The 26421-nt window shown below is 37.3% G+C and overlaps 1 protein-coding gene across 9 annotated transcripts in view; it reads left to right on the top strand.

Moving 5' to 3' along the window:
- FRYL (FRY like transcription coactivator) overlaps positions 1-26421 on the top strand; it is a 148606-nt gene that overhangs the window by 1967 nt on the left and 120218 nt on the right. For 3 of the 9 annotated variants that reach the window (XM_085578601.1, XM_085578592.1, XM_085578591.1), the window contains exon 1: positions 8294-12179. The exons of 1 other annotated variant lie outside the window; for it this stretch is intronic. In XM_085578601.1, the coding sequence (XP_085434727.1) occupies positions 12005-12179 (175 nt within the window). In that variant the 5' untranslated portion in view covers positions 8294-12004. 5 more of the 9 variants (XM_085578596.1, XM_085578595.1, XM_085578594.1 and 2 more) reach the window with 3 other exon arrangements.

Genomic DNA, 26421 nt, shown 5'->3' with positions numbered 1-26421 from the left:
CTTTCAGGGTCTATTTTCCTGTAGGAGAATGCAGATGCAAGTGCATTCCTTTAAAAATATGAGTGATAAGGAAAAATAATATGGATAGAAAAGTGTACCTGTTGCCATTCTTCTTCTAATTTACTCCCAGGAATCAGTTTCCTGATCAGCCTTGTAGCTCAGGGCTTTGTCCAGTCAGGTCTTGGAAAGCTCACATCACTTCTCTGCAAAATTGTCTGGAGCTCCAGTTATGCAGAGGAACTATTTCTGTAAAAGCAATTCTTGAGCAGCATACAATGTAACTATGTGCCTGTTAATACTTGACAAGCATTTTTGCAAGTGTAGCACCTATGTTTGGTTAATTTATTTTCCGGCATAATTAATAAAGGATCATCATGAGGAGAAAAGTGTAGTGTTTTTTTAAATGTATTTTATTAAAAAAAAAAATTCTTATTCCTTTTTTCTTCTTTTTAAATAATCATTTAGGATTAAATACTTGTTACTCACTTGGTACTCTGCTCAGCAGTTTCATTAGTTCTGTCAATATAAATTCTAAAGTGGATATTGGAAAAATAAAAGAAAATTTAAGTTCTTTTTTTATCACAAAGTTTCTATTAAGATATAGCTCAGTGGGCCTCACTGATGTTTAATAAGGCTTTTTGTGGGCTTTCCCCCTTGTCTCCTGCTTCATTTGAACATTTGTTCTCACTCTGATGCCTGACTAGAGAGGTATGTTTCTGCTGAAGAGCTTTGTGGACCATACCTAATTGTAATGACAGATGACTTGCAGAATCCTCACACTCTATGCCTTGTGTTGTTCAAATAATGTGGAGCATCTGAGGCACATCTACCAAAGAAACCCCAGAAGATAGAAATGCTAACAGGGACACAGAAGAGCTGTTTAATCTGTGAAATGGGAAAGTGTCTGTCAGACGAGTGGGGAAAAAAACTGTTGAACCTGTCTGGTAGGACTTACTTTCCCTAGGATTCTGTGGACTTTGTGCTTTGTTTCTGTTTGTTTGGTTTCCTTTTTAGGTGGTATTCAACATTCATAAGTTTTCTGTTTTCAACATTTTGTAGCACATTTTTTTAAACTTATTTTCTGAAGAACATCTATGTGTCTTGATAATAAACAATAAATTTTAGTGTGATTTTTTTCTTTTGACCACATTTTAAAAAATGTCATCTGTTTGTATATTGAGCATAATATACAAGGTACTACCTATAGGTGTTTTCTAACACCTAAAATGAAATACATTTGGCCTTCAAAGGGGCTAGACCTGTGGTGAATTTCTTTTAGCAGTCTTATTATGCATCAGCAGGAAGATTGTGGAGAACTCTGTATGCTAACTAATTTTGCTCCTGCTTAAAATTGCACAATTACAACCCCTTTTTAGTATGTATATATCCACACATATATACAGCTATCTATATCCATATGTATCTTCAACCCTTATTTTAATGCTTTTTTTGGTCAGGCAGCTGTTATATATTGGTTGTGGAGATGCTACTGTTCTCCATGTGCAGCCAGCAACTGTTTGCTTGAAAGCAATTCACTTTGAGAGGTGTTTAATTTAAAAGTAACAGTAACTTCTACATTAGAGGTGTAGAGTAACTGTACAAGTTGCAGTAAAGACTCCATATTACAGTTTGAATCTATGATATATAATAGAATGGAAACCAGAAATCTTTAATGAGCTGGAGAATGCTTATTCCTTGTTTAGCAGCTAATAAAAATATTGTATGTCTTTAAACAAAACAAGTATGTCAAAGATAAGAAAAATTATATTTTCTTCAGAGGTTTGGGTAAAGCACAAGTGATGTAGCTACTTCTGATATCTCCTGTGTAGCCACAGAACTTTCCTGTGGAAATTCTGAGTTGCCCTCCCTTGTGCCCCTTCTTACCAGGGCTTTATACATCTTGCCTGACTTGGCCCAGGGCAGTTTCCATGTACAGTGCACTACTGGTCATGAAGTTCTTGTTTCTGCTATGGTTAGTTCCTCCTCAGTAGTGCTCTGACTCAGAAATGCATGATGAAGTGCAGCAAGCCTCACTGCTGATGCAGAACCGTTCTTCAATTTGGGCCACTCCATAAAGAATATAAGGATTCAGCCTAAAACATGCAGCAGAGTTAAAGAAGGAATAACAGGGTTGTGTGAGGAAAGGAGCTTTCTCCCTTTCAAATGTACTTAGCTCCTATTCTTAATTTTAACGTTTCATTGACTCTTCTGTGTGAGTGATAAGAGGTAATCCTAGCATGGACAAAATGACAGTTGTCACACCTCTTTTACATTTCCTCTAAGAGGAAGTAATTCGAGTTTGTAAAAATTTTTGGAAAAGTGTTTCACTAATTCTGTGTTTCACTATTACAATTACTAGTCTTATTATTAAAAGTCGCACGTGAAGAAAGCACTCAGATGTTCTTTAGTCTTTCTGTTCTCATCAGATGACTGGAGCATCACTTCTTTAAATAATGGAATTCTTTACATCCTTGGTGATCATGTTTAGCCAGGTCCTTAAATTTCAGTTTCTTCTCTCTCCTCTTCAAAGGCAGATGATTTTTATCCTTCCTGCTTCTAATAGGAACAAGCTTAACCTCTCCTTCAGATAGGTAATACAGCAATTCTCTTTCATAATAAGGATACTTTAATAAATCTTTTACAATACATGCTAATCTTGTGTATGTTTCTTGTGGCATTAGAAATTAGAATAATCCTTTTAATATGATGATGTATGAGTAAAAAGTATGCCACCACTCTTTAGCCTTAGTTCTGTACTTTTCAATTTAAAACTCATAATCTGTCTGTTCCATAGATCCACCTTAAGGTGTGGTACTTGGGTAGAACTGTTGATACCTGTAAGTGCCTTCTGAGCTTTGCTGTTGCCCCCAGGTGACTGTCAGAATGCCTGAGCAGCAGAGCTGGTGTGTAGAAACAGTAGCTTTGCCTTGATTGCTGTCTTTTAAGCAAAGTCTGTTCACTCTCCTTCTGAAGATGCAAAGTCAGTGTGCTGTATATTGCTTCTGGATTTTTTATTTTATTTTTTATGGTGATCTTGTTTACCACTCTTCAATTTTATAATTTAGCAAACAAACTTGCATGGTTGTGTATAATTACATAAATGTTCCATATAGGGTAGAAATTAATGTTTTCTCTTGGGTGGCTGAACAATTTTTTTGTTTAGTTCCTTCATCTTCATGTGTTTGTTTAGTTAGCAACTGTGATACACGGACAATTAGTTATTGTAGCAGTGCATTTAGTGACTGTGTTTAGTTATTTGCTAATAATCAAAAAAGTGTTTGGTTTCAAACTTGGGGTTTTTTCCTCCCCTTCTTCCTAGAAACATTTTCGAACTTTAATTTAGTATCTTAGTTGGACCTCTATTTTATTCAAGTATGTTGTATGTTTCCAAATAGGAAATTAGATTTAATCTAACATCAAACACTGAATGTTTGAATTTCCTCTCCTGTGCTCAAAGCCCTGAAACCAAAACCTCACCAGACCTAAACTATATCCTTTCTTTTTCCTTTATAGAAATTCTAAAAGTGCAAATTCTCTGCCTCTTTTCTTGTTTTGTGTTAAACATGAATGACATTTTGCAAGTGTTTATGGCTACAGGTTGCCTACAGGTCCATGTGGAATTCTACTGGGAGCATTCTCTGCAGGATGTGGTGTTTTGGTTGTTGTTACTTATTTTTTATCTCCTCCTTAAGACAGGACCCCAGAGTGTCCTGTTCACAGTCCAGTTCATTTGCTGAGGCAACACCAAAAGGAAACCTATTAAATACTCAAACTGATACATATGTTTTATTCATACAATATATATAGTGTTTCAGAGTTTTAGTATTATGGTCTGCATAACAAGCCTAAATTAGTAGAGACTTGAGCATGTCAACCCACATGAATGGACTTGTGAATGCATCCACCCGGGTGGGTTGGGTTTTCTTTCAAGTAGGTTGAATATTAGTTTCTACTTTCTATTTTGCCGTGTAGATTAAGCTTTCTGTGGCCATGTTTCAAGAACCCGGTTAATTTTGGAAGAGAAGAACTAAAATAGATGGGATGGATGAATGCGGTGTAAACCAAGACAGAACCTGTATTTAATGTAGGCATTGAGAGTTTTTTCATTGCTCTTGCAAATGGAGCTTATCCTGTGAACTCACTAAGCATGGTTTAAGTAATAGAAGCTAAGGACAAAAGCCACAGTGGAAAAAAAAGGATAATGATAGTTCCCCCAAGTCAGTAGCATTTTTAAACGTGCCTGCTTTGTATAAAATTTTAAACAATAAACTACAGTTAGATTAGACTTGGTAAGGGAAGCAAGATAAGTGTGCTGTATGTAGGTTTGGGATTGGCATGATGGTTATTTTGAACAGTGGAATATAGATTCCCTTGCTGTTTGACTTTTATGCTTTCAACATGATTTTAAAAGTTGGCCGTTCAAGCATGAGGAAATTCTTCTACAGATGTGTACTTTTATGTAGTGCTAGAGAAACTCTTTAAGAAAGACTGTGACAATAACTCTAGAAATAATCAACTCAATAGCCCAAATGCTTGTTTCAGAAATACATGTTGACTCACTGTTCTTGAGTAATTCTGGAAATACATATGTGCTTGGTCTCTGGTTATCACTTACTGTCTGTTCTGGCTGGTCTATGCATTAACAGTTGGCAACTCTTGTTTTTTGTAAAGCACTTAAAAAGCTTTTTGTAAAAGTTTTCAGGTCTCAGTCCCTTAGAGATCCAGTTTCACAGTGGTGTTGCCATTGTTCTGGCAACGAATGTTTGGTTTTAAAATGTTGCTTATTTTAAAGTCCTTTATATAGAGATATCAACATCAAGATTGTCATAATTCACTTCAATTATTTTATAAGAAAAAAGGTCTGGCCACTTGTATTGTTATGGGATTGCGTAACAATGTCTTCTCTTGCTGTTTCTACTTGTGTGGAAATGGGTATGGTTCATGTTATGCTGCATGGTTTGGAAGATCTTGTGCAATGTATCAGTACTTGGAACAAGCAAGAGATTAGCAACAGGAAGCCCGACTGAGCATTGTAGAAGCTGTGGTGTAGACAATACCTTGGTCTTCTCAGGAACTCCTAATGAGTTCAGGAAAGCATTGTGTTCTTGCATGTGACCTCAAGATAAGAACAGTTAAAACGTAATACACAAATGGTAAAATTCTGGGGACTTTTCTGTTAAAGAGAATAATACAGTATTCAGTCAGTGAATATAACAGTTTTATATTCAACTGCTGATGGAGATATTTTGACAGATATTTCTATTTTTTTTTCATTCGAATGTTAGCTAATCAAAGCCAAACTCTGAAACCTCCCCCTCAAATCATTCCTGGAAATTTGCAACCTTCCAAAGAAAAAGCCCCACAGCTTGCCCCAAAAGGATCTCCAGCCTCGTTTAAAGCAAATAAATACAGCATAACTGATTGAAGGAAAAGTAAAACTTTACCAGAAATTGACTGTTGTTTGTTTCTTTCATTTCTCAGGAAATGCCTAGGTATGTCTAAGAAAAGTGTGGCAATAACTGAAACTATTTACATTCTTACATTAACAAAAGCAGTAAGCCAAAACTATAGAAAGGCTAAATGGCTAAATTGGAAAGTATTTTGTATGCAAAATAATAGCTGCAACAAGTTTATGCTGATATAGAGAGAGTGTATTGCAAAATTGTACTTTGATTTGTCCCTGGTTGGGTTTTTTCTGTGAAATTACAGTAGTTGAACAGAACCAAGGAAAACTATAATGCCAAGTAGTTTAGGAATTAAATGTAAAGTTAAGTGTAAGTTATATGAAGGATGACCTCTTAAATATATTTTTAAAGTTTGAAATAGACATGGCAAGTTTAAATATGTTAGGTCCTCACAAGTGGTTAGTGCAAACTGCTAAATGACTCCACAATATGACAGAGACACTGTTTACTCTCTATACATGTTTGCTAGGCTATGTTCTTTGTTCAAAGCTATGTGACAGTTGTAGTTCTAAAGCAAAAAGGCTTGCCATTTAAAAAAAAATGCAGCATATACAGAGGAAGAGACAGGGTTTGTCTTCCCTACCCATGCAGGCTTTTGTGTGAAATTATGAGTGTCCTACTGTTTGCCTAGCAGGTATAACGTGGATGTCCAGTACCCACTACATATCATGAGTTTAATGCAGGTGTGTTAATTGATACCTGTAGGCTGGACTCTTTGATTTGTAGCTCTACTGCTTTATTCTGCTTTCACTTGTGTATCTTGTATCTTTTTTTTTTTTTTTTTTTTTAAGAGTAGATTATTTTCATTGGGATAAGACAAACTGTTACATATAGTCTTATAAACTTGTCTTCTCTTCTAAGATCAAGAAGAAACTTCATGTGTACTTGGGTTTTTCCCCTAAATATTTGGATCTTCCTGTAATTAATCTATTTTCTTAGCAGATTTGCTTCCACATGAAACAGTGTTGTCAGGCTGAAATGAGGAAGTTGGTGGAAACACTCATGTGTATTTGGTGCACATTGATGCTGTGTTCAGTATGTTTTATATGCTATGTTCAGTATGAAATGCATAGCTAACACCCTTAATCTCAAGGAATATTAATGCATCTTGAAGACCTGCAAACACATAGAGACCACTTTGCATCATTTGGCCCACCCACTCTTTCAAAAGGCAAAACTTGTACCCTTTCTTATGCTGCTGAGTCTTTCCTGTTGAAACTCCTTTAGTGATGCCTCCAGTACCAGTGTTCCACCAGCAGGAAGGATAGTTTTGCTTTATAGGTTCTTGTTTTGGTGAGCTGTTGAGCTGTTTTTGCAGGGGAATGTTGGTGCTTTGTTTCTTTTGGGTTTTTTTTGTTTTGTTTTGTGTTTTTTTTTTTGTTGGTTTTTTTGTTGTTTTTTTTTTGTTGTTGTTTTTTTTTCATGGTGTGTCATTCTGGGAAATACAGGCACAGAGAGCTCCCAAGGCCTCGAGCATACAATTTCAGAGATAGAGATGGATACAATATTTGACTTAAGAATTTGGAGAAAGCTTGAAAGTTTAGGACAGAAAAGTGAAACAGACACAAAGTAAGAATAAAGATTTTCAGTTTAAGCAGAAATGTGTTTTAAGCAAGTAGAAATATGCCTCACGTAAGCATATAAATATGCTAAGCAAGATAGTAGAAAGTTTTAAAGTCTAGTAATAGAACTTGTTACAGAGTTGGTAAAAAGTAGAAGATACAGCATAAGTTACTGTAGAGTTAGATGATTGGATAAAAAAAGATGCATTGTGGCAGAATCATGTTAAACAATTAATGATTGGTTTGTGAAGATGTTAGCAAGCTTTGTGGAAGTAGCTGATTGGAGAAATATATAAAAGACATTGTAACTGGAATTAAAACGGTTTCTGATGTGATGGCATTGGATGTAACAACCTTACGTTTTCACTTCCATCAGACTGATTTTGCAAGAAACCGTTTCTTAATCACCTCATCAGTTGACCACATCTGTATCCCAAACATGTTGTTCTGCCCAGTTAACATTGTCCTGTTGCTGTAAAGCTGGGATAAAGCACAGGGTCTGTGTGCCAATAGATGTGCCCACCCCATAGCAGTGTTTACCTGAAGGGGAGATCATAGAATCGTTTAGGTTGGAAAAGACCTTTAAATGAAGGTTTGCAGTGTGAACTTCCACTTTGATGGCCCAGGAATAGCCTCCAGCTGTGTCCTTTGCCAGTGTGGTTGTACCAATGGCTGTTGGGGAATACATTCCTCACATGTGGCTCGGTATGCAGCTGCAGGCTGAGCTCTGCGGAGCCAGGAGCCTGAGGCAAGAGAACGTGAGTTGTCAGCCGGGAACAGGAGGCTCAGAGACACGGCTGCCAAGGACTCAGCTGGAAGCCCCAGGCATCCCTGTGCCGATATAAACGTCCAGGGATTCCTTTGCTCAGGGTCCCTCTCTGAGGCACCAGCTCCAGCTGTGATTTTATGATTTAATTATTGCACCATGATCAAATTATTTTAAGGATCTGGACATCTGAAGCTCTGCTGTGGGAGCCCTGGGCCAGAGCCTGCAGGGAAACCTCGTCTGACAGTGAGTGTGGGGTGTGCAGCTGCGGAGGGGCCGTAATCCCATCTCAGGCGGTGCCAGGGTGGCTGGCAGAGCGGCTCGCGGATGGGCGGACACACGGCTGTTACTTTGCACGTGTTCCCAGCGTGCTAAGCAAGCTCCCCTGAACTCGTCGCCTTCTGCGGAGGCCGGTGCAATGGGGCGCGGCTCTGCGCTTTGCTGTGCCAGGGCGGCCTGCGCGGCAGCGGCCGGGTAAAACCAGCCCGCCGCGAGGGCCGTGGGCCGGCGGCGCGGGGCCGGAGGGGCCGCAGTGCGGCCTCAGGGCGCGGGGGGGCGCTGCGGGCAAAGCCGCGGGGCCGTCTCACTGTGAGTGTTACAGAAACCTCTGCCCCTCGCCCACAGCAGGTCGGGCTGGGCTGGCGTTCCTCTGGCGCAGCGGGGTAGTTCTAGAAACATTCCTTGTTATAAAGCTGCAGGTTCGCACTGCACGCTTGCTCGGGAAGAGACCTGTCAAATGATTGATGTGTTGTCTGTGGTAGGCTGTAGGGCCTCTAGGCGCACAAAATTGTACTTCCCAGTATCTTGTCTGGTTTATAATTGTCTTTTACGATTGGTAATTCTGGGAATTCTCTGCACATGTGAATTCAAGTCACTTGTGAGTAGTTTACTTTCACCTGGATCTTTCTTTCGTTGACCATGTTTTGTTTTTCAAGTATTTTTCATTTTTGTGATGTTCCTCCATCAGCAGGTTCACCTGCTTCAATGGAATTCCCACGTATGTGGCTTTCTATGCAGCCCTGCCAAACTGCTTGTCTATGTGTGTTCTGAAAGGTGTAATCCAAGGAGACAGCGCTCTGAGAAGTGCTGTTGTGCTGCGATCATTCTCTGGGTCTCCCACTATTACACTTCTGCATGTTTCATGATCTGTTTGCAATCCCTGCTGATGCAAAGATCTGCTAATGTGGATTCTTGTTAGTGAGAGGTGCAGAACTCAGACGTTTTCTTGCCAGCTAGTGCTACAAACATCAAGAACTGTGGCAGGGGAAGCCTCAATGACTTCAGCAGTCACTTCAGTGCAATATCAGAGTCATCCTTTCAGTGTAACAAAACTGGAATACACGTGAAAAGACATCAAAGAACCTGCTGTAATGCATATAACAGTTTTAAGAGCAAGTCTTCTGTTTTTATCTTTTTGTTTAGAGGTTCCAGAATAAGAATTAAAAATTCTTATTATTCTTATTCTGTTAAAATTTATTGAATAAGTCTTATTATTGCCTGTTTTGCTTTTGTTTAAACATGCTCTTAGGTATAACAACTGTAAGACTTTTGCTATGTTTTACACTGATAGATAATCTGTAAAACTTGCTTAGGTTGTATAGAACCCACAATTGTACATTTTTCTGTTTAAGAAAATGGTAAGAACAAATGTGAGGGAGGAGTGTATGTGAAATGACATACCAAGGCAAAAACATAAACCTGGTATCTTGCCCTCATTTTTTATAAAATACTGTTTTCATAGAATGTAGTGAAGTATGGCAATCTTGGAGTTAACCTGGAACCATCCATACACATGTATAAATATACACATATGTATCCCCTGCTATCTTCTGTAGAAAACTTATTGATGTTCTTTTCTTAAGAGTCAGAAGCCACGCTGAAGGAAAAATCAGTCAAAAGCTTTTTGATATGTCTGTTTTGTATGAACTTTATTAGTTTATCAGGTTTAATATTGAAATATGATCTATGGTATGGAGGGTGGTTTTTGTTTCTTGTGTTTTGTGCGTCCTATTACTTGAAAGGCTGTTGTTTTCTAATTTTACAAAAAATATAGCTTCAATATCTAATTGTCTTTTAAATTTGTGATTAACTCACATGTGCCCACATGTGTAAAAGGTCACACCTTGTGCACTAAGTGGTGCACTAGGTACTTGAACTTCACATGTCGACTCCACCCTGAGTCCACACACATCATAAAACCTCCATAGCATGGTTAATAGTACTTTGATACCTGATTTGAGCCTTTCAGAGGGTGTTTAAGATAGGTACAAAATGAAATAGATATCTGGTTGCCCCACTGCAAACTGCAGTTTGACAGGTAGATGGTTGGAAGCATTCTCAGTCTCACAAAAGCATCTGAATTTCTCTCTTGCTTCCAAATGTTAGGAACTGCAAAGTAGGTTTGTGGCAAGATTTCAAGGGCAAGAAAAGGAATTCTATAGAAAATAATGCTATTAGGAATAAATGATGGCTTGAGCTTGTAATGACTCATGATCTATTGTAATCACAAATTGTCTTTGTGGTGTCTTTATTATTGTTCTGAAAATGCATAAACCCACATCTCTGTGGGTTTTTTTTTTTTTGGGGGTTTTTTTTTTTTTGGGTTTTTTTTTTTTTATTGTGGATAAAATACTGTGAACGAGATCATTTTAGGGAGACTTTTTTGCTTGATCTCCCTGCAGGAAGTGGTTTTCTTTCAATATGTCCCTATGATAAGGTCAGAATTTTGTATTCATTTATAAGGAAAAAATTATGTAGATGTTTGTATTCATTTACAAGGGGAACTTGGACTAACCCGGGTATCTGGGGATTTTAATGCAGAATTGAATAGAAAAGACATTTTCAATCTATAAAGAACTTGAAAAAATATCTTAGGTGGCAGCTTTAATGAACTTGTACCAACTTTTTCAAGTTGTGGTATTCTGAACAACGTATGTGGCAGTTAAGTAAGACTGACAACTTAATCCAGTTGAGCAGCCCCTTGTCAGCATGTAACTGAAACTCTGAGACCTAAAACATGTTAGGCTGCATACCTTTCATAGACTGTTTTTTTCTTTTTAAGAGCTAAGCAGTAGTGAATTTCAGATTAAATACCTTCTTTTGAGGAATGTGCAGAAGTGTGCTATGCTTCATGTGTAGTTCAGGTAATTGTGTTGTATGCATTCAGCAATTTCTTGGACACCGTGCTACCTTCATAAAAATAACAGAATCATGCAGGCTGCCACTGAGATATTTGGAGCAAATATTTAGTGTATTTCCTCTGAGCAATGTGTACAGTCTTCAGTGGTAAATGAGGTAGGAATATATTGCCTAGTACAGTGTCTGTTTATCTCCACTCTAATTGTAGAAAATAAAAGAATACTTTAAATCGAACAATGATATGTATTCCCAATTGGAGAAAGCCTTAAGGAGCATTCTTCTTCTATGATAATTTATTTGTTTTATCCTTGAGCTTTCTGCTCCAAATGCAAGTCATCTTTCTGGCTTCTTTAAGCTAAATATAAAACAACATTTAAACTTCCAGAAATAAAACCAAAAAAAATTCAGCTAAACCAAGCATGTATGGAGAAGTAGCCCTAGGGATAAAGTGGATGTTTGGACAAGAGACAGGTTATTTCTGTACTTGTAGTTTTCTGGAAGGTGGTGCAAATATTTTAAGTGGTAAAAATAGGACCAGAGTCTCTGCAAAACAGAATATAAATATTATAAAAGTTCGTATTTTTCTAGTCAGGGGCTAAAACTATGTGAGAATTGAATGGTGATGTTATACACCAGCTTTAAAAACAAAGTGCCTGGAACTTTCTGAATGGTGTTATCTTTCAAATACAGAGGACTGCTCCTCTCTGTGCACTTCATGAAAATGAAGAGCTATTGAACTCTGTCAGATGTGTGTTTGCAAATGTGTTGCAAATTTTCTTAGGGCTTAAAACTTTTGCAGTGCTAAATGATGTCTCCTTGGCGTGCGGAGTTGGGCATGCATTGGTTAATATATAGGCTTGGTGGTGTTTGGTTTTCTTATCAGCCCGCACAGTTAAATGTCTTTAGAATCTGCCTTGGAGCAGCTGGCTGGCAGCTGACGCTGCTGTTGGCACCACCCAGGTTTAACATGACATCACCAGAAGAAGTCCACCTCTATGCTCAAGGAAGTTGATGTGGGAGCCACACTCTGTGAAGTGGAGCATAACTGCTGAGAACACAGAGGGCATGTAAAAATGGAATTCCTGAAAAAAATTGTTCCCACTGTTGCTTCTGGAGATGTTCTGGATGTTGGGAGTACAGCCCGTGAAAGCTCTCCAAGGCTGCTGAAGATGAGACGGGTCAGACTGTTTTCATTAGGACAGACAATAGATGAAGACGAGGGGACACATGTTTTACATCCTGATTACTGTATGTATCCATGTCATCAACCTGGTGGAAACTGATTGCTAAGCTCTTTCTTCAGATCATGATTATTTTGTTAAATTGACAAATTTGTTTATAAAAGGCCTTTTTGTCAGAGTTCCTATGACTATGGTGTCTTCAGCTTTAGAACTATTTTATCACTAATGCATTATCATTTGTTAGTGACCTATATGGAAGTAATTTTTCAGGATTTCTAATTTCAAGATTTCTTCATGTCTTTGCATGCCTTTGTGGCTTTCCCCCCTCCTTTTTCTGTAATAAGAATATGTTTGAGTTTTTAAACTGTAATGTACATGAAATTAGGCACTAAGTTGTCTAGACAAAAGTGTGCTACACAGAGCTCTGTGACTGCAGTGCAAGATGCAAGTTTTGTCATCCTTTCTCACCCTGTTTTTTTGATCCCCTAAGTTTTCAAAGGCTTTCCTTTTAAGAGTTTTTGTCTCAAAACAGTGTATGTTTCACTTTTTTATTGTTTTGAAATTTTTTCATTTTTAGTAAACATAATGTATAAATAAGTCAAGTAAGATGATGGGTATTGTGTAGAGAATTTTTAACCTCAAGAACCATGGGTAAGCCTGGTTATATGATTTCTTTTTAAAAAAAATTACTGTGTGTTAGTGGCTAAATATTACTAGTGTGTTGTGCTAATAAAAAGTCGAATTAGTTCATGTTTCTTTTTCAGATAGTACAGCTGGGTGGTAATGGAAAATCCAGTTTTACTTTTTTTTCTTTTTGCCTTCAGCTAAAATAGTACAGTCTTTAGCCCTTACGGTCTTGGATTCTGCTGGCTGTCAGATGCAGTTTTTGTTTGCCCTTCACTGTGTGGTTGGATATTTTCAAGAATTAGTACGGCTTTTAAGTTTTTTTCCTTACCTGTAATTTTTTCCCCATCTACCTGAAGTGGTGGGAGATGGAGACATTCATCTGTCTTACTGGGTGATGAACTTACACCCTTAGGGAGTTAAGCCTGTGGTGGTGGTGGGAGAAAAGGATTTTCTTGGAAAGACTTCTCTTAGCCTTTCTGATTGCAACATGAACCACTTTTTTTGGTGCATCAGGTTGAGTAAAATAGGCAGCTGAGAAAATCAGGGACAGTTCTGACCTGTCCTGTACACAGCAAATTACAACAAGTTAATGTTCTAATGCTGTGGGTTATTGAAGGCTGCCTACAGAATAAAGTCTGTTATGGCTGCCTATATACTTCAAAACTGATCAGAAGCCCATGGTTTCTGATAGTGAAGGTATTTTAGCCTCATTTAACTTGGAATGCTGTACAACAGCCCTGGAGTTTATAGCTGGATATCACTGTGAATTGCTCTGTATGTATATCTCACCAGTCTTGCTTTTATGCTATATTCTAATTTCTTTATAGCTCTCAACTTAAATAATATTTTTCCACATGTTCTAACTTAAGAAGAAATAGAATTGTCTTTGTGTCAGGTTAAAAGAAAATGCTGTAGGCTGATTCAAGTTTGTAGACAAAACAGATATATTCATCTTTGTTCAGTGTCTTGTTGATAGTTTGAGCAAGTGGGGATAATAAACTACTCTGACTGTTAAAGATGAATTTTCCTCTCTTGGTCGTTAAATATGTGCCAAATGGTGACTATAAGGAGTGATTTAGTGGAAACCAGCAATGCCTGACTAATATTGCTTAATAGCGTGATGTCATTATTTACGAAATGAAGACTTAGAGTCTGTTCTGGGATCATGCTTTTACAATAGCAGATAGTAGCTGAATCCTCTTTAAATTATCTGCTTATTTCTATTTTTGTATCTTGGTAATGGAATGAGCTGCTCTGCTGGAATAGAGCAAAAGAACTACTGTGTTTACCAGTTGGGTATGCTGCAGAAGTCAGGTGCTTACCAAACAGGTAATAAAACAATAGAATTATTTGAAAAAATATTGTAAACATTTACTTGCTTATTGTTGGCAGATAAGGTTTTAATGCACCTCAGAATTTAATATAATGAAGCTGTTGAGGAACTCAATAGTTTTTTAAAGCTATGGTGGTTTGTCCTATTACTGTGTTTGAATTTGAGAGTGAGTGGTGTTTATTATTTTTTTTCTTTTCACTTTCTGTTCCTTATTGATGCTGTTTAAGATTTTTTTTTTGTGAGATTTTAGGTGAAATTCTGAGCCTGACAATTATTTTTAAGTATAACCATATTTTAGAAGTTCTCCAACAGACAGACCAAGCAAAAAAAACCACCAAAACTATTCCTGGCATTGAAATTCTAAAATATTATTTTTATAATACCAGCTAGTTGGGTTTGCATCTAGCTGACCTAAAATTTTTGAGAGAAATTCAGGTGGTGAAATTTTTTGTTGTTTGTTTTAAAAATACTTATCATAGCAGCTGTCAAAATATTTACTCAGTATATACTTTGTTTTAAGAGCTGAAAACAGGACCTTACAAATATATGCTCTGTGAGACATCTTTTTAAATATGTAGACTGTAAGATTAGTACAATTATAGAAGAAAACCACAACTGACTTGTTTGAAGGATTTGTACGGGACTGTATGCATCACAATGATAAATAGAGGTTAGTAAAAGAGTAAAAGAGCAGGAAGGTTTTTCTTAAATTTTCTGTAGCATTTAAGAGTGGACATGTTCTCAGTTGTAAAAATTTGTTTCAAAAAAATGTACAATCCAAATGAAGCATGCAAAGTTGAGCATGGCAGATTCAGATTGTGGTGTTAAAGGAGGGTAATGCCACCACTGCCGTGTGTGAGCTGGCAAATGGCAGCGGTACCTGTGCCGTGTGAAATGTGCCTTCCTGTTGCAGCTCTGTGCTTTCGTTGTGTTACAAGGCAGGGTAGCCAATACTGTGGAACTGTTGTAATGGCCAGCTGTGTAAGTCAACACTGCAAGAATTGTAGAAGAGATGTTAATTTTATCAGTCATGTGAGTATTCTCACTGCTTACAGCACCCATGTTTTTTCTGTGTATGGAAAACATGCTTCACTTCAAGTGCTTCTGCTAGGAGAGTAAAAAGACACCAACTTTGGTGGTAAAGTAATGGAGCCGGAGCCGTGGCTGCCTCAGGGGTTAACAACCGGGCTGGATACACATAAAGTACCTGTGAGCACTGTGTCCCTATATTATCAGCAGCTCTGCAGGGCATATTCACCTCCCAGTTGCATCTCTAATCAGCCCTGTGCAGCAAAGGATGACCTGGAGCTTGGTGTTCATACATGAAATACAAGTCAGTTTCTGTGCACAAGTACAGGGTTTTGGTTAGAAAAGACTGGGAGGGGTTGATGTGCAGCTAAGTCCCATGGCTTCCCCCCACAATCTCTGCTCACTTGCGTTTAAAGACTGTTCCATAATACGGTTTGGGATCCAGAATACTCTTTACATAAAAGCCTCTAACCTCTTTCCTTGTTTTCTTATCACTACAGATAACATTGTTTTGCTTGAGTAATGCCCCAGGAAATTGTTCTGGGTATATTTTCCATAAGAAAAAATAAGGGAACCTCTCCTAAGGGCCTTTGGAATCTGTGCTTGAAGCTCTTTGCAACAGAGGGGAGGGAAAGGAGATTTTGGGTTGATTTTTGAGTGCAGTTTTACAAGCGGATCAGGCTGATCTAACAGTTTGCCATCAATGAAAAGGGCAATCTCACTCACAGCTGTGCAGCCTTCCCCATCTTCTCCTGAGTTCTGGTGTGGCTTTTCCCTGAGCTGATTATTTTCACAAAGCCAACGGAAAATGTTCCAATGTATTAGGGGCACTTTTTGAAATGAATCGGCAAGGGGAATCAATGTGCTGAAAAGGCCTTTTGGGTCAGTAGTGGGGACAGCATTAAATATCTCACCATCACCAAAAGTAGCAGTCACCTTTTGGATATCCTCTGTTTTAATTGATTTATGGAAAATGAACTCTTAAATATTTTAGATAAATGGAAAAACAAGCATCTCGCCAGAGTTTTATTTTAGGTGCAGGCATGATAGGTTTTATTATTACTGCTTATAAGCAGATAAAATGACCACTGGGTAAATGTCTCTTAAGTAAGGCATTAGCTTAAGATGGAGTCAATAAAGAACTGAAATAAGGTCCAGCAAATATTTTTAAAAGTAAGCTCAAGTGCAAAGAGATACGCCTCTGACTTCTTTATTTTACCATTAATACAGAAAGTCAACTGTAGGTGTGCTTAATTGTCAGACACATCTCAAATATAATTTCTTTTTTATTGAAGATCTGATTTTTTAAAATTGCATACTTGACTATATACCTAATATATTTTTGCTGTAGTTTTTCTCTGGGTTTCTTCTGAAGAATGTGTGCAGAAATTTACAATGAATATATTGTAGTCAAGTGGTGAAGTAATTGAAATTTAGTGCTTCATACAAGGTGTGTATCAGTACAAGTCAAGGGTGGATCTAGAAGTATTTCTTCATACTTAACAGATACTCATGTGGGTTATATTGATATACATGTGTGGAATATATGTATATAGTGAGGAGATAATTTACTTGTTTTCCTCTGACACATGGTGAAGAGAGCTTATCAATTTTTTTATTGCTATTGGTCACTTACTAGATTATCTTTGTATCGAATTTGCAGGGTCTGTTTATGCATCTTCTGGACTTCAAACACTTTAAAGGTTTTCTCATACATGGTGTTACTATGAGCTTTCAGGTGACAGCTGAATCAGTGTAATGGCTCAGTGTTGTGGACAGATGTACCCTTCCACCTGTGTAGTTGTCTTGTGTATTCATTTTTGGTATTCCTGCTGCATGTCTATCTTTGGTGAGACTATTGTACTTGCTAAACCAGAGGAAACTCCCCTTCCCTTTCAATACCAGTGGATAGGCAGCAAACTGGACCACTATGAGAAGTAACCAACAGCAAGTTTTGGAAGTGAATGTCAGTAAACCTGCTGTTTGGACTTTGTTTTTCTGTTCTTTTGACATTCATTGAAATGTTATCTTTAGGCTAATTCTTTGAAATAATGCAGATAAAATTTAGTGGGAGGATTGTAAATTAAATAAATATCTCTTTACCTTTCCAATCTACAATTATTTTAAGGTAGTTGAGAGAGGGACAAAATAAAGCTTTTAACTTGAAGGAGAGGGAGACACGATACGTATGGGAGATGTGAGAAAACTTAAACATAGACAGAAAAACAAGTTTTCTAGAAGATTCTACAAAAGCTGATTGAGGAGATTTGTTAAGTGCTGAATTCAACAAGATGTGGAGAAACTTGTTGCAAAAATATCTACTACTGTAAAACTGTACTATCTATGATATACTGGTAATAGAAGAACAAAAATACTCTTTTAAATTTGTGTCTAAGGTGTCCACAGGCCTTAGAAGTGACATTTTGAGAGAGACAGAATAGTTTAGCGTGTTGTTCCTGTTTTGCATTATGCTGTAAATATCTTGCACATAGAACAGATTTTAAAACTTACTCTGCTATCAATAATGTGTGTTAGTGATCCCAAGGTAGAGTATATAAAAGGCTGGATAGCATTTAAAATAAAAGTATCAGCTTATTTTTAAGGCTCTGTTTTCTTTGAAGTAAAAATTGACCTATGGGCTAAAAAAATCCCAACTAATATCCTCCTAATGTTCAAGAATGTATTTGAAAGGTTAGTACAGTACTTGCTAGCAGCATTAATTCAGCAACTGCATATGAAGATGCTACACTTGTGATACCAGCAATTCAGATTAAAGTTACAGAAAGATAAGAATTGGAACATTGTGAAACAGTTTTTCAATTATCACTTGAAAAAGAAGTCTGTTTCAAGTGAAAAAAATTTAGCTTACAGGTACCTGCACCACCTGAGATGGGATTGAGGCCTGTTCTCAGCTGCACACCCCACACTCACAGTCAGACAAGGTTTCCCTGTAGGCGCTATCCCAGGGTTCCCACAGCAGAGTTTCAGACTAGTCGTAATCTCCTTTAGGTGTGGTTTTTCTGTTTCTAATGAAAATGTGAATTTTAAGTGGAAGAGTCAGATATGGTATTTTTCAGTAATTGATATTTTTGGTGACTACTAATAGTTTCTGTTGCTTGCTTTGTTAACTGTTTTCTGTCTTAGTTTTGTAACCTTTTGTGTTTCTAGATGCTTTTGTTCTAAGCTCTTCAATAATAGGATGATTCTTACCCTTTTGATTTCTAACTTTATGTGTGTTCCCCATACCATGTGGATCCAAACTGAGGGGGAAAAGGCTGCTATTTCAACTATTTCCTCTTAATCAAGGGCTACTTTGGAAAACCTTTCCATTTTCAGTAAATGTCATTTTTTGTGTCTCTGCCTTAGCACTGAATAGCCTTTAGTTGCTGTTCAAGTAAGAATATGTTCTCTCAGGTAGTGAGTGCTATTGAAGAGTAGCTTTGATTAGTGTTAGTTGGTTGTTTTAGTCGACATGTATCCTCTTGTTCTCCAGCCAAGTTCCAGAAGGTCCCTTCAAGCAAGGACCCACCCTCCCAGACAGGAGGGTTCTTGATTCTTGCTTGTATTTATTTAGAAAATAAGGATTTTGTTATGAAAAATCCAAATGCACTACTGTTTAGAAGAGACGGGTAAAACTTTCAGAAAGCCGTGTCATTTTACCAGTGGAACCTTCTGAAGAGATTAAGTTTCTATCTGCAGCAGTTTTTCTCGACATGCTCTGGATGTTTAGGACTTGGTGTATCCTCACTTCATGAGCTGTGCAATATGCCTTTCTAGGTCAATACTACATAAATAATAACAGCTCTTTAGGTAATTAGTCCAAAGAGGTCTGTAGTGACAGGCATGTTGTGGACCCTGATTGCTTGGGATACTTTCAGTGCTCATTGATAAGACCAGTATGGCAATATAAGCTTCAGATATTCGACATCAGGATGCTGTTGCATGGTCATATTAGAGATGGACTCAAAACTGGCTAGTGTCACTTGGCATCTCTTAAAAAAATGCACTGGTGTGAGCTTTGTCTAAGTTACTTCTTTGAGAGGATGACTTGCTGAAGGAAGGATATTTTTAATTTCAAAATATTTTCTAAATTAAAACAGAAAGCCAGTAATACATGTGAAAGAAACTCAAAACTTGTATAAAAATATTGTATTTATCTGGTATGTTGTTTTCAGTTTATTAGAGTTAGTTTAAAACTGTTTTTCCTTTGTTGATTGGGATTTCCATAAATTCCTGTTTCATGGAAGGAGCCGTGCAGAGCGGAGTAGGTTAATTTGCCCAGATATTGAGGAAGCTATAGACATTTATAGGTCCATTGTATGTTTGGATAATTAACATGTTGATATCAGTTACTGGGAGAAATGAAGAGTATGCAAATGCTCTATCAATAGATAATATGACTAACAAATAGGGAGAGCCAGTTGAATGAACAGAAGAAGCTAAAGCACATTGTCCATTTTATGTGAACACGTTTTTACCACCTGATTTCAGCTGTTTCTTTTTCAGTCATTAGCAGGGCTTGAAGTGGTGACACCTTGGCTCTCGTTTGATGTGCTGTGCCCTGTGTAGGTGTGTGGATGCAGAGCTGCCTGCCATGGTTCAGGCGGAGTGCTGGGCTTTGTAGCTGCTGCCCTCTGTGCAGCTGCTGGCAGAGGCTCTTTTGTAGTCCACCAGCTAAGGCACTTTAAGGAACTTTGTGTTGTGGACTATTGGCACAGCTTCCAGACAAACATAGCCTTGTAAAGTTTTAGTGTGTGTTGGGTGTTTAGTATCTAACTGTTGCATTTATCTGCCCTTGGGTTTGTTACTACTTCTGATTCTTCCCCCTTTCTGATTTTTGTATTTCTTTTCTTTCTTTAATGTAACAGCACGCTTGCTCATGATAAAGGTTCAGAAAAGAAACTCATATGAATTATTTTATTTCTGATTTGCAACACAGTGTATATTTTATCTTTTAATTACCTTTTTAAATCTTAAAAGCATGTCTATTTTTTGCTTGCACTTCAGGTTCCTACAAGAATAAGTTTTTCACAGAGATTGGAGACCTGCAAAATTCAGCATTAAAAACACTTAATTGTTTAAATCCTGGTAACTAAAGCAGTAAAAAAAAGGCACTGTAAATATTTGCTGACTTTGGAGTAAAGAAGTATGCCAGTTTAGTTAAACTATGAAGAATGCAATGTTAATGTAATTACTCCATTTATTTCTCATATTGGGTGGTGGAGCTCCATATGCTTCTGCCCTGTGTAACTGAAACATCAGGAAAGGCAGTTTCAGGAGTTTCAAGAGAAAATTGGCTGTCCATGCCTTGCTCCTTCTTGCTTTTCTTTTCCTGACTCTCAAGTACAACTGTCTAAGTCCTTATACTATTTGTGCTGAGCTGCTGCCTATATAGGGATTGAAGCCATGGTGGAGTAAGTTGGTAGGCTTGTGATTGTGAGGAGGTTTTACAGAGACACCTGTAGTACTTCCCTCTTGTCCCACGATGCCATTGCCCATCCCTCTGCCTACTAAGTGCCCTGTGGCAGAGGTGGCTGAACAAGATATGTATCTGCTTTTGCAGGGCTCTACAGCGTTTAGTGTATGAACAGCAGTGGACTGCAGTGGCTCAGGGCAAACACTCAGCTTTGCTTATGGCAGAGGCAGGAAGCAAGGAGGCAAGGGCAAGCACATACACAAGGATCTTCAGCTGCTCTGCGAGTTTGGTGATAATCTGCATCCAAGAATATTTTCTGCCCAAGTACTATTTTGCTCATGAGGCTTAATAGATTGCAGCTTCTGTACTGAGTTTATCCCTATAGGTACCTATTTTCTTTAACTTTTTCTTCTTTAAAGCTTTCCCAGATGAATCATAAACTCTCAGTGGTTTTTTTCCCCCCAATGCTCTCTATAGGGATGTAATAACTGATCCTTGCATAATGTAAATATGATGTTTCCCATCAAAGTGGCACAGACATCCAGCAGCTTGGGAGGAACAACAAAAATAGAAACATAACTGATTTGTAGCAGTTGTCTTGAGGCCTTGTAGGGTAACAGAGTTAAGCCATTCCTTGCTCTATCAATTTAAACGCCCAGCAACTAAGCAGGGATTTTCTGTGTAGCTCCAGAACTGTTTCCAGGATCCATTTAAAAGATTGGTGAAAACTGGGGGCTGCTTCCCCAAACCCAGTGCATTTTTATGTTTGTGCTGAAGTGCAGTGAGGAGGCTGACACGCTACAGAATTGGACAGATCACACCTTAAGGCAGTTGTTTCAGGTTGTCTGACATTGAACCATCCTAATTGGGTTTTATACCTATAATTTTTATTTTCAGTCATTGAAAATTGAAATTTAGCATCTGAGAAGGGAATAAATCACTGTGTTTTCCAGAATTTTAATAACAGTGCTGCTTGTGACAATTGAGAAACTTGGATTTGTCAGACTTACGAGGTGTGGTAGCAACTTTAGGCTTGGGTATCACTTTACCTGCCTCATTTTGTCTTGGAGGAAGATTGGTTAAATATAATCTCAGAACGGCCTATTGCAGTTTTTGAAATGTTTCACCTTTTTATTACTGATTTGTTTCCTTGTAGTCTTACAGTCTTTGCTGATTTGGAAAGCTAGATTTTCAGGAAGAACTGAATATCTGTTTAGTATAAACTCTTACAAAACATAAGGCTGTTGTTAAACTACCTTGAAAATGATTTGATTTTTTAGGGTTTGATTACTCTTGAAGGTTGTGAGGGATTCTTTTCCTTTATTTTTTTTCCATTTATGGCAGATTTACTATTCAGTCTGGATATTGTTAACTTAACGAAAAGTTAAATATTAACTGTATCCTCTTTGATCCTACTCAAAGACGGTGTTCTGCAAGAAGGCTGTGCATATGCATCTTCAGTGTCCATCCAGAGCTAGCTGGAAAGTTCATAATTTTCTTTAAAATGGGAAATATTATTTGTACTTCTGAATACATTTTCTCTAGTCTTTATCATCCTGAGGATGAATGTAGTAGGTCTGAAAACTGTAAAGAAACTTCTGGAAGCAAGAGTAGCTGCATGTTTTTTTGTAACTGAAAAGAATGCCTTTAGCTTTGGTTTTTAATTGAGTGTTAATGCCTGAATGCTTTGTTCAAAATAATCTAAATTATTTTGCAGAAAAATCATATTCTGTTATCGTGGCCGTGCCATTACAAAAAAGCAAGAGCTGCACTGGGTGTTTGAGGGAGGGGAGGTAGTGTGTTACTATTATGCTCCTAGAGAAATGAAGCTATTATACAACTGGGGAATAATGCTTCAAATGAAGAGGGGGAAAAAAGCAAATGAAGCTAAAAATCTGTAATGCTCCCTGTAAAACACAAATTAATGACTTATAAAGTGTTACTTCTTTGCCATTTAAAAACAAACTTTTTGAAGCTAAATATTGCTCTTTTAAGATAATAAATACATCAGTGTCTTCAGTCATGAAACCCCTCTTACCTTTTCACCCTGTAGAAGTGAAGCACAAATATGGTAGATCTCTGGCAGTTACTGCAGCAGCAGGATTATGCATGTGACACTTCATGTACATTGTTCACAATAGTTGCCAGCAATGTTTCTGGGCATCTCCAAGAAAATGGCATGATGTTACTTGAATTAAAGCAAAGCTGTGCAAATAGCCTTTGTGTACACATTTCTGGTAAAGGTATTGATCCTGCTATGGATAATGGTGCTTTCAGAAATATTTTTATTAAATATCTAATGCTGCAAATAAAGAAAAGTTCTGTTACCTGTACTATCTACAGTGCTAAAGTTTCTGATCTCTTACATTGCTTAAACATTAAAACACTCAAGGCAAATCTTGCTTGTCCTGTGACTGGACATACTGTACATGTATTGAAAATTCCATCTAAAAGGTATGTGTGGAAATGCTGAGTGGGCTTTGCTTGTACAGGTCAAGCGTGCTGTGGATGAATGGCCAGTCTAATGCTTCCTGGGGCAGCTGGGCTTACAGCGTGTGAATCTGGTAATGTATCAGTCTATTTCCAGCCTGGAGTCTGCTGACTTAGGTCACTGAAGCAGCTTGAGTGATTTGCTTCTGGCCATCCTCTTTACTAGAAGTTTTCCATACCAGAGCAGGAAGCATGGTGTGGACTGGGTTCTTGGATAAATCATTTTAGTAGAGTACAAACAGCTTGTATCTGCAGATTGAGCACTTCTGCTTTACTGCACCTACAGTCCAATTCTTGTTGTGTTCTTTTAAGAGCTTGCTGATACTAGTGTGCTTATTCATGCATACCTCACCTTGACTCTTGAGAAAGTCTCAAAAAATGACTTTAGAGTAATCTGCTCCCTTTAGAAGAGAAATGGATCTAGAATCTAAAGGTACACAAATACTGGGATCAGTATATAAACTGTGTATTTATTAGAATTTTGTAATGTTCAGACTATTTATAAAAGTATTCACAGATCCTCTATTTCATATTTTCTTTTTGGATGTTTTTCTTACATGAACCACCTCCAGATGAAAGCTATTTGCTTATATTTAAATGCAAGTGCTTTATTTTCCATTTTATCTAAAATACTAAAATCTTACGGAAGACTTCTAAGTACTCAAAGTGATAGGTACTTTCCAGAAGACTCTTTCATTTTCCTCTCTGAGAATGAGGAAGTGGAAAAAAAATCCATGTTGTAAATTACATTTTTCTAACACTGTTCTAAGAAATACATGGTGTTGATATCTTGTAACTCTGCATGATGAGTTTCTTTGGGCTTTTCTCAGAGAATTAGTCTTGTCTGTGCTTGTCTGAGATTCAGAGGCTTGTAATCCATAGTTTTTCTTTCCTGCTTTTACTTACTTGTGTTTTGATTAAAAATAAAAGATTACATTTTAAACTTTATGGTTTATACTGAAATCTTCCATTGAGTCTAATATTTGGTAGGTTGTTTCATTAACTCATTTCAAAGGAAAACCAAAACCCAAGAAGTCTGATATGGCAGGAATTGTTATTAACACACCTTTGGTTGTAAAGCAGTTAAATTGAGTTGTGAGGAAGAAGAATTGTTGGAAGGCTTGTGCACGGTTGTACAATAATATAACTACTGTGACACTTATGTTGTATGATAGGTCTAAGATACTGACAGACCCATTACTCTACTTGTGAAATGGACTTGTACTGCTAATTTTTTTACCTTCCTTGGGGGATGGGGAGGGCTGTGAAAATACTTGGTGTAAGCCATTTTTAAGTCTAATAAATTAGTGATGTCCATTTAGTCAAAGTTGCTCTGTCTGCTCATGTATATATTCATGTAAGTATGTATGCATGTAGTATTAAAAGAACATATTCCTTTTCAAAATATTTTTGTTTCTAATACTATATATTCCTAGCCTTCAATGCATATACTGAAATCCTTAGAAGGAGAAGCTTGTACTCTTGGTACATACAGTTTTAATTTCTTAGAAGTTGTTAATGGACTAATATTTTTTTCTATTAATAATTTAAAATTAAAATTGCTAACATGCTTGAGGAAGCCCAGTTGATGGTGATTATTAGTTGATACTATGAATAAATAACAGTGCTACAAAATCTCAGATGCTGTGGTGAAAGGCCATGTAACTTCCTTGGGCAAATGCCTCAATGTCATAAATAAATGCAAATCTTGAAAAATATTTCCTAATAATAATTTAATTTTGAAATGATACTTTACAGAAATACTGACAACTTCTCTGAAAGTTGAAAGTCTTCTTAACAGGATTCCAGAAGGTGGAACATGGAGACTAGTATTTTTGTGGGGTTACTTTAGTATATCTCCAGGAGTTTCTGGGATGATTGTATTTAGTAAGTTTTTGGCACTAATAACTTCAAGAATAAAAGCTGAGGGAGAAAAAAGGGCAACTACAAAGAATCCAAAGTGTATTTTAAAAAGTCATTATTTTTGAGGTGCTGAGAGAGTTGGCTCATGATTTTGGAATGCACACTGGTAACAACGATTCCTTTGAAGAAGTCTCTGTAGCCAGTGTTAAAGTAGTCAGTGACCAACCATAATTAATACAGTCTTTCAAATTAGTGGTGAAATTCATCAACTGGTTGCAAAATCTGACCTTTATCTCGTACTCATAACAAAATACCTCTGTTATGTCTTATTTAGTAAGAGGAAAAAGGAAGGCTTGCAGTGTAACTTTGAATGTATTTATAAAAGGAGTGATGAAAAGGAATTTGAGGTAATGCTACCTACTGTATGCTGCCTTTGAGGTAATACACCTACTGTGTAGGCAGTACTACCTGAAACAGGCTTATGCAAGAAAGTTTAATGCAAGGTCCCAAAGAGTTACTCTGTGGATGAATGTTCTGCTGTACCCCATTTGGGAAGAAAAAAGTACTATTTTGATACAGGTGGCAATTTAGGATCTAATTTTAGAAAAATATTTTTTGCACGGGGAAATGGGATTATTTTTAATCCGTGAAAGCTGAATTATATTACTGGTCTCTTTTAATAAACCTGTTCATCTCCTAAATGACAGCAGCTGGTGCTTGAACCAGCCTACTGCAGTGACAGGCTTGTCCCACTCTTTCTTCAATGTCCTTCTGCTGCCGTGTTAGACCTGTCACTTAGAACCACTTAGTTTTACATCAACTGGTTTGTGTTACCTGTCTGTTAGTGATAGTTCTTTTGTCTATGTGGAGTGAAGGATATAAATTAAAAAAGCCCCAAACAAAACCAAACCCGCAAATAAACCCCAAACCTAAAAGTATTTGATGTGCACTGTTCTTTAGTCTTTCGGATATTTCTAATTTGTCTGAGGACACAGGTATTCTTCCTCATGGCTTGTTTACTCCTAGTACAGTATGGGCAGCACTTTTGAAACTGGATTTAAAAAAAAAATCACCTTAAAGCAGATTTATCAAGTCTACCTTGGATTCACATGCTTTTTTGGTTCATCTGTATGGTGTGGGTCAAGTTATAATTTAAGTAGACATAGTTAAATTGCTGTTGGCAGCCACTGCTACAATAATCTCAGCATCCAGTTCTCTCAGTTTCTGTTACTTGACCCAGGGGTAGTGTTACACATGTACTTTGGTGGCAGTTATGGAAACAAGCATTACTTTCTCCATTTCTTCTTGTCAGAAGAAGTCTTTGTGAAATTTTTGAAGTGTCCAATAAAATTTTGAGACACTTTCAGGTGTATTTTGATTTGTGTAAAGATGACACGTCAAGCTGACAGAGAACCACCAACTTTTGGTTGTACCTGGTAGCGTGGAGGTGAAGGAGGTTTATCTGAAACCCTGTGCTGAAGTGGGCAAAGGCTATTGGTAAAGTATGTTGCTTTATCCCAAAGAATGACATTAAAACCTTAGTGCTACCTA

The sequence above is a fragment of the Lonchura striata genome, chromosome 4 (assembly GCF_050655825.1).
Source record: "Lonchura striata isolate lonStrDom1 chromosome 4, ASM5065582v1, whole genome shotgun sequence".
NCBI classification, from domain to species: Eukaryota; Metazoa; Chordata; class Aves; order Passeriformes; family Estrildidae; genus Lonchura; species Lonchura striata.
Note: the sequence above shows the minus strand (reverse complement) of the source record. Positions and strands in the feature narration are given on the sequence as shown.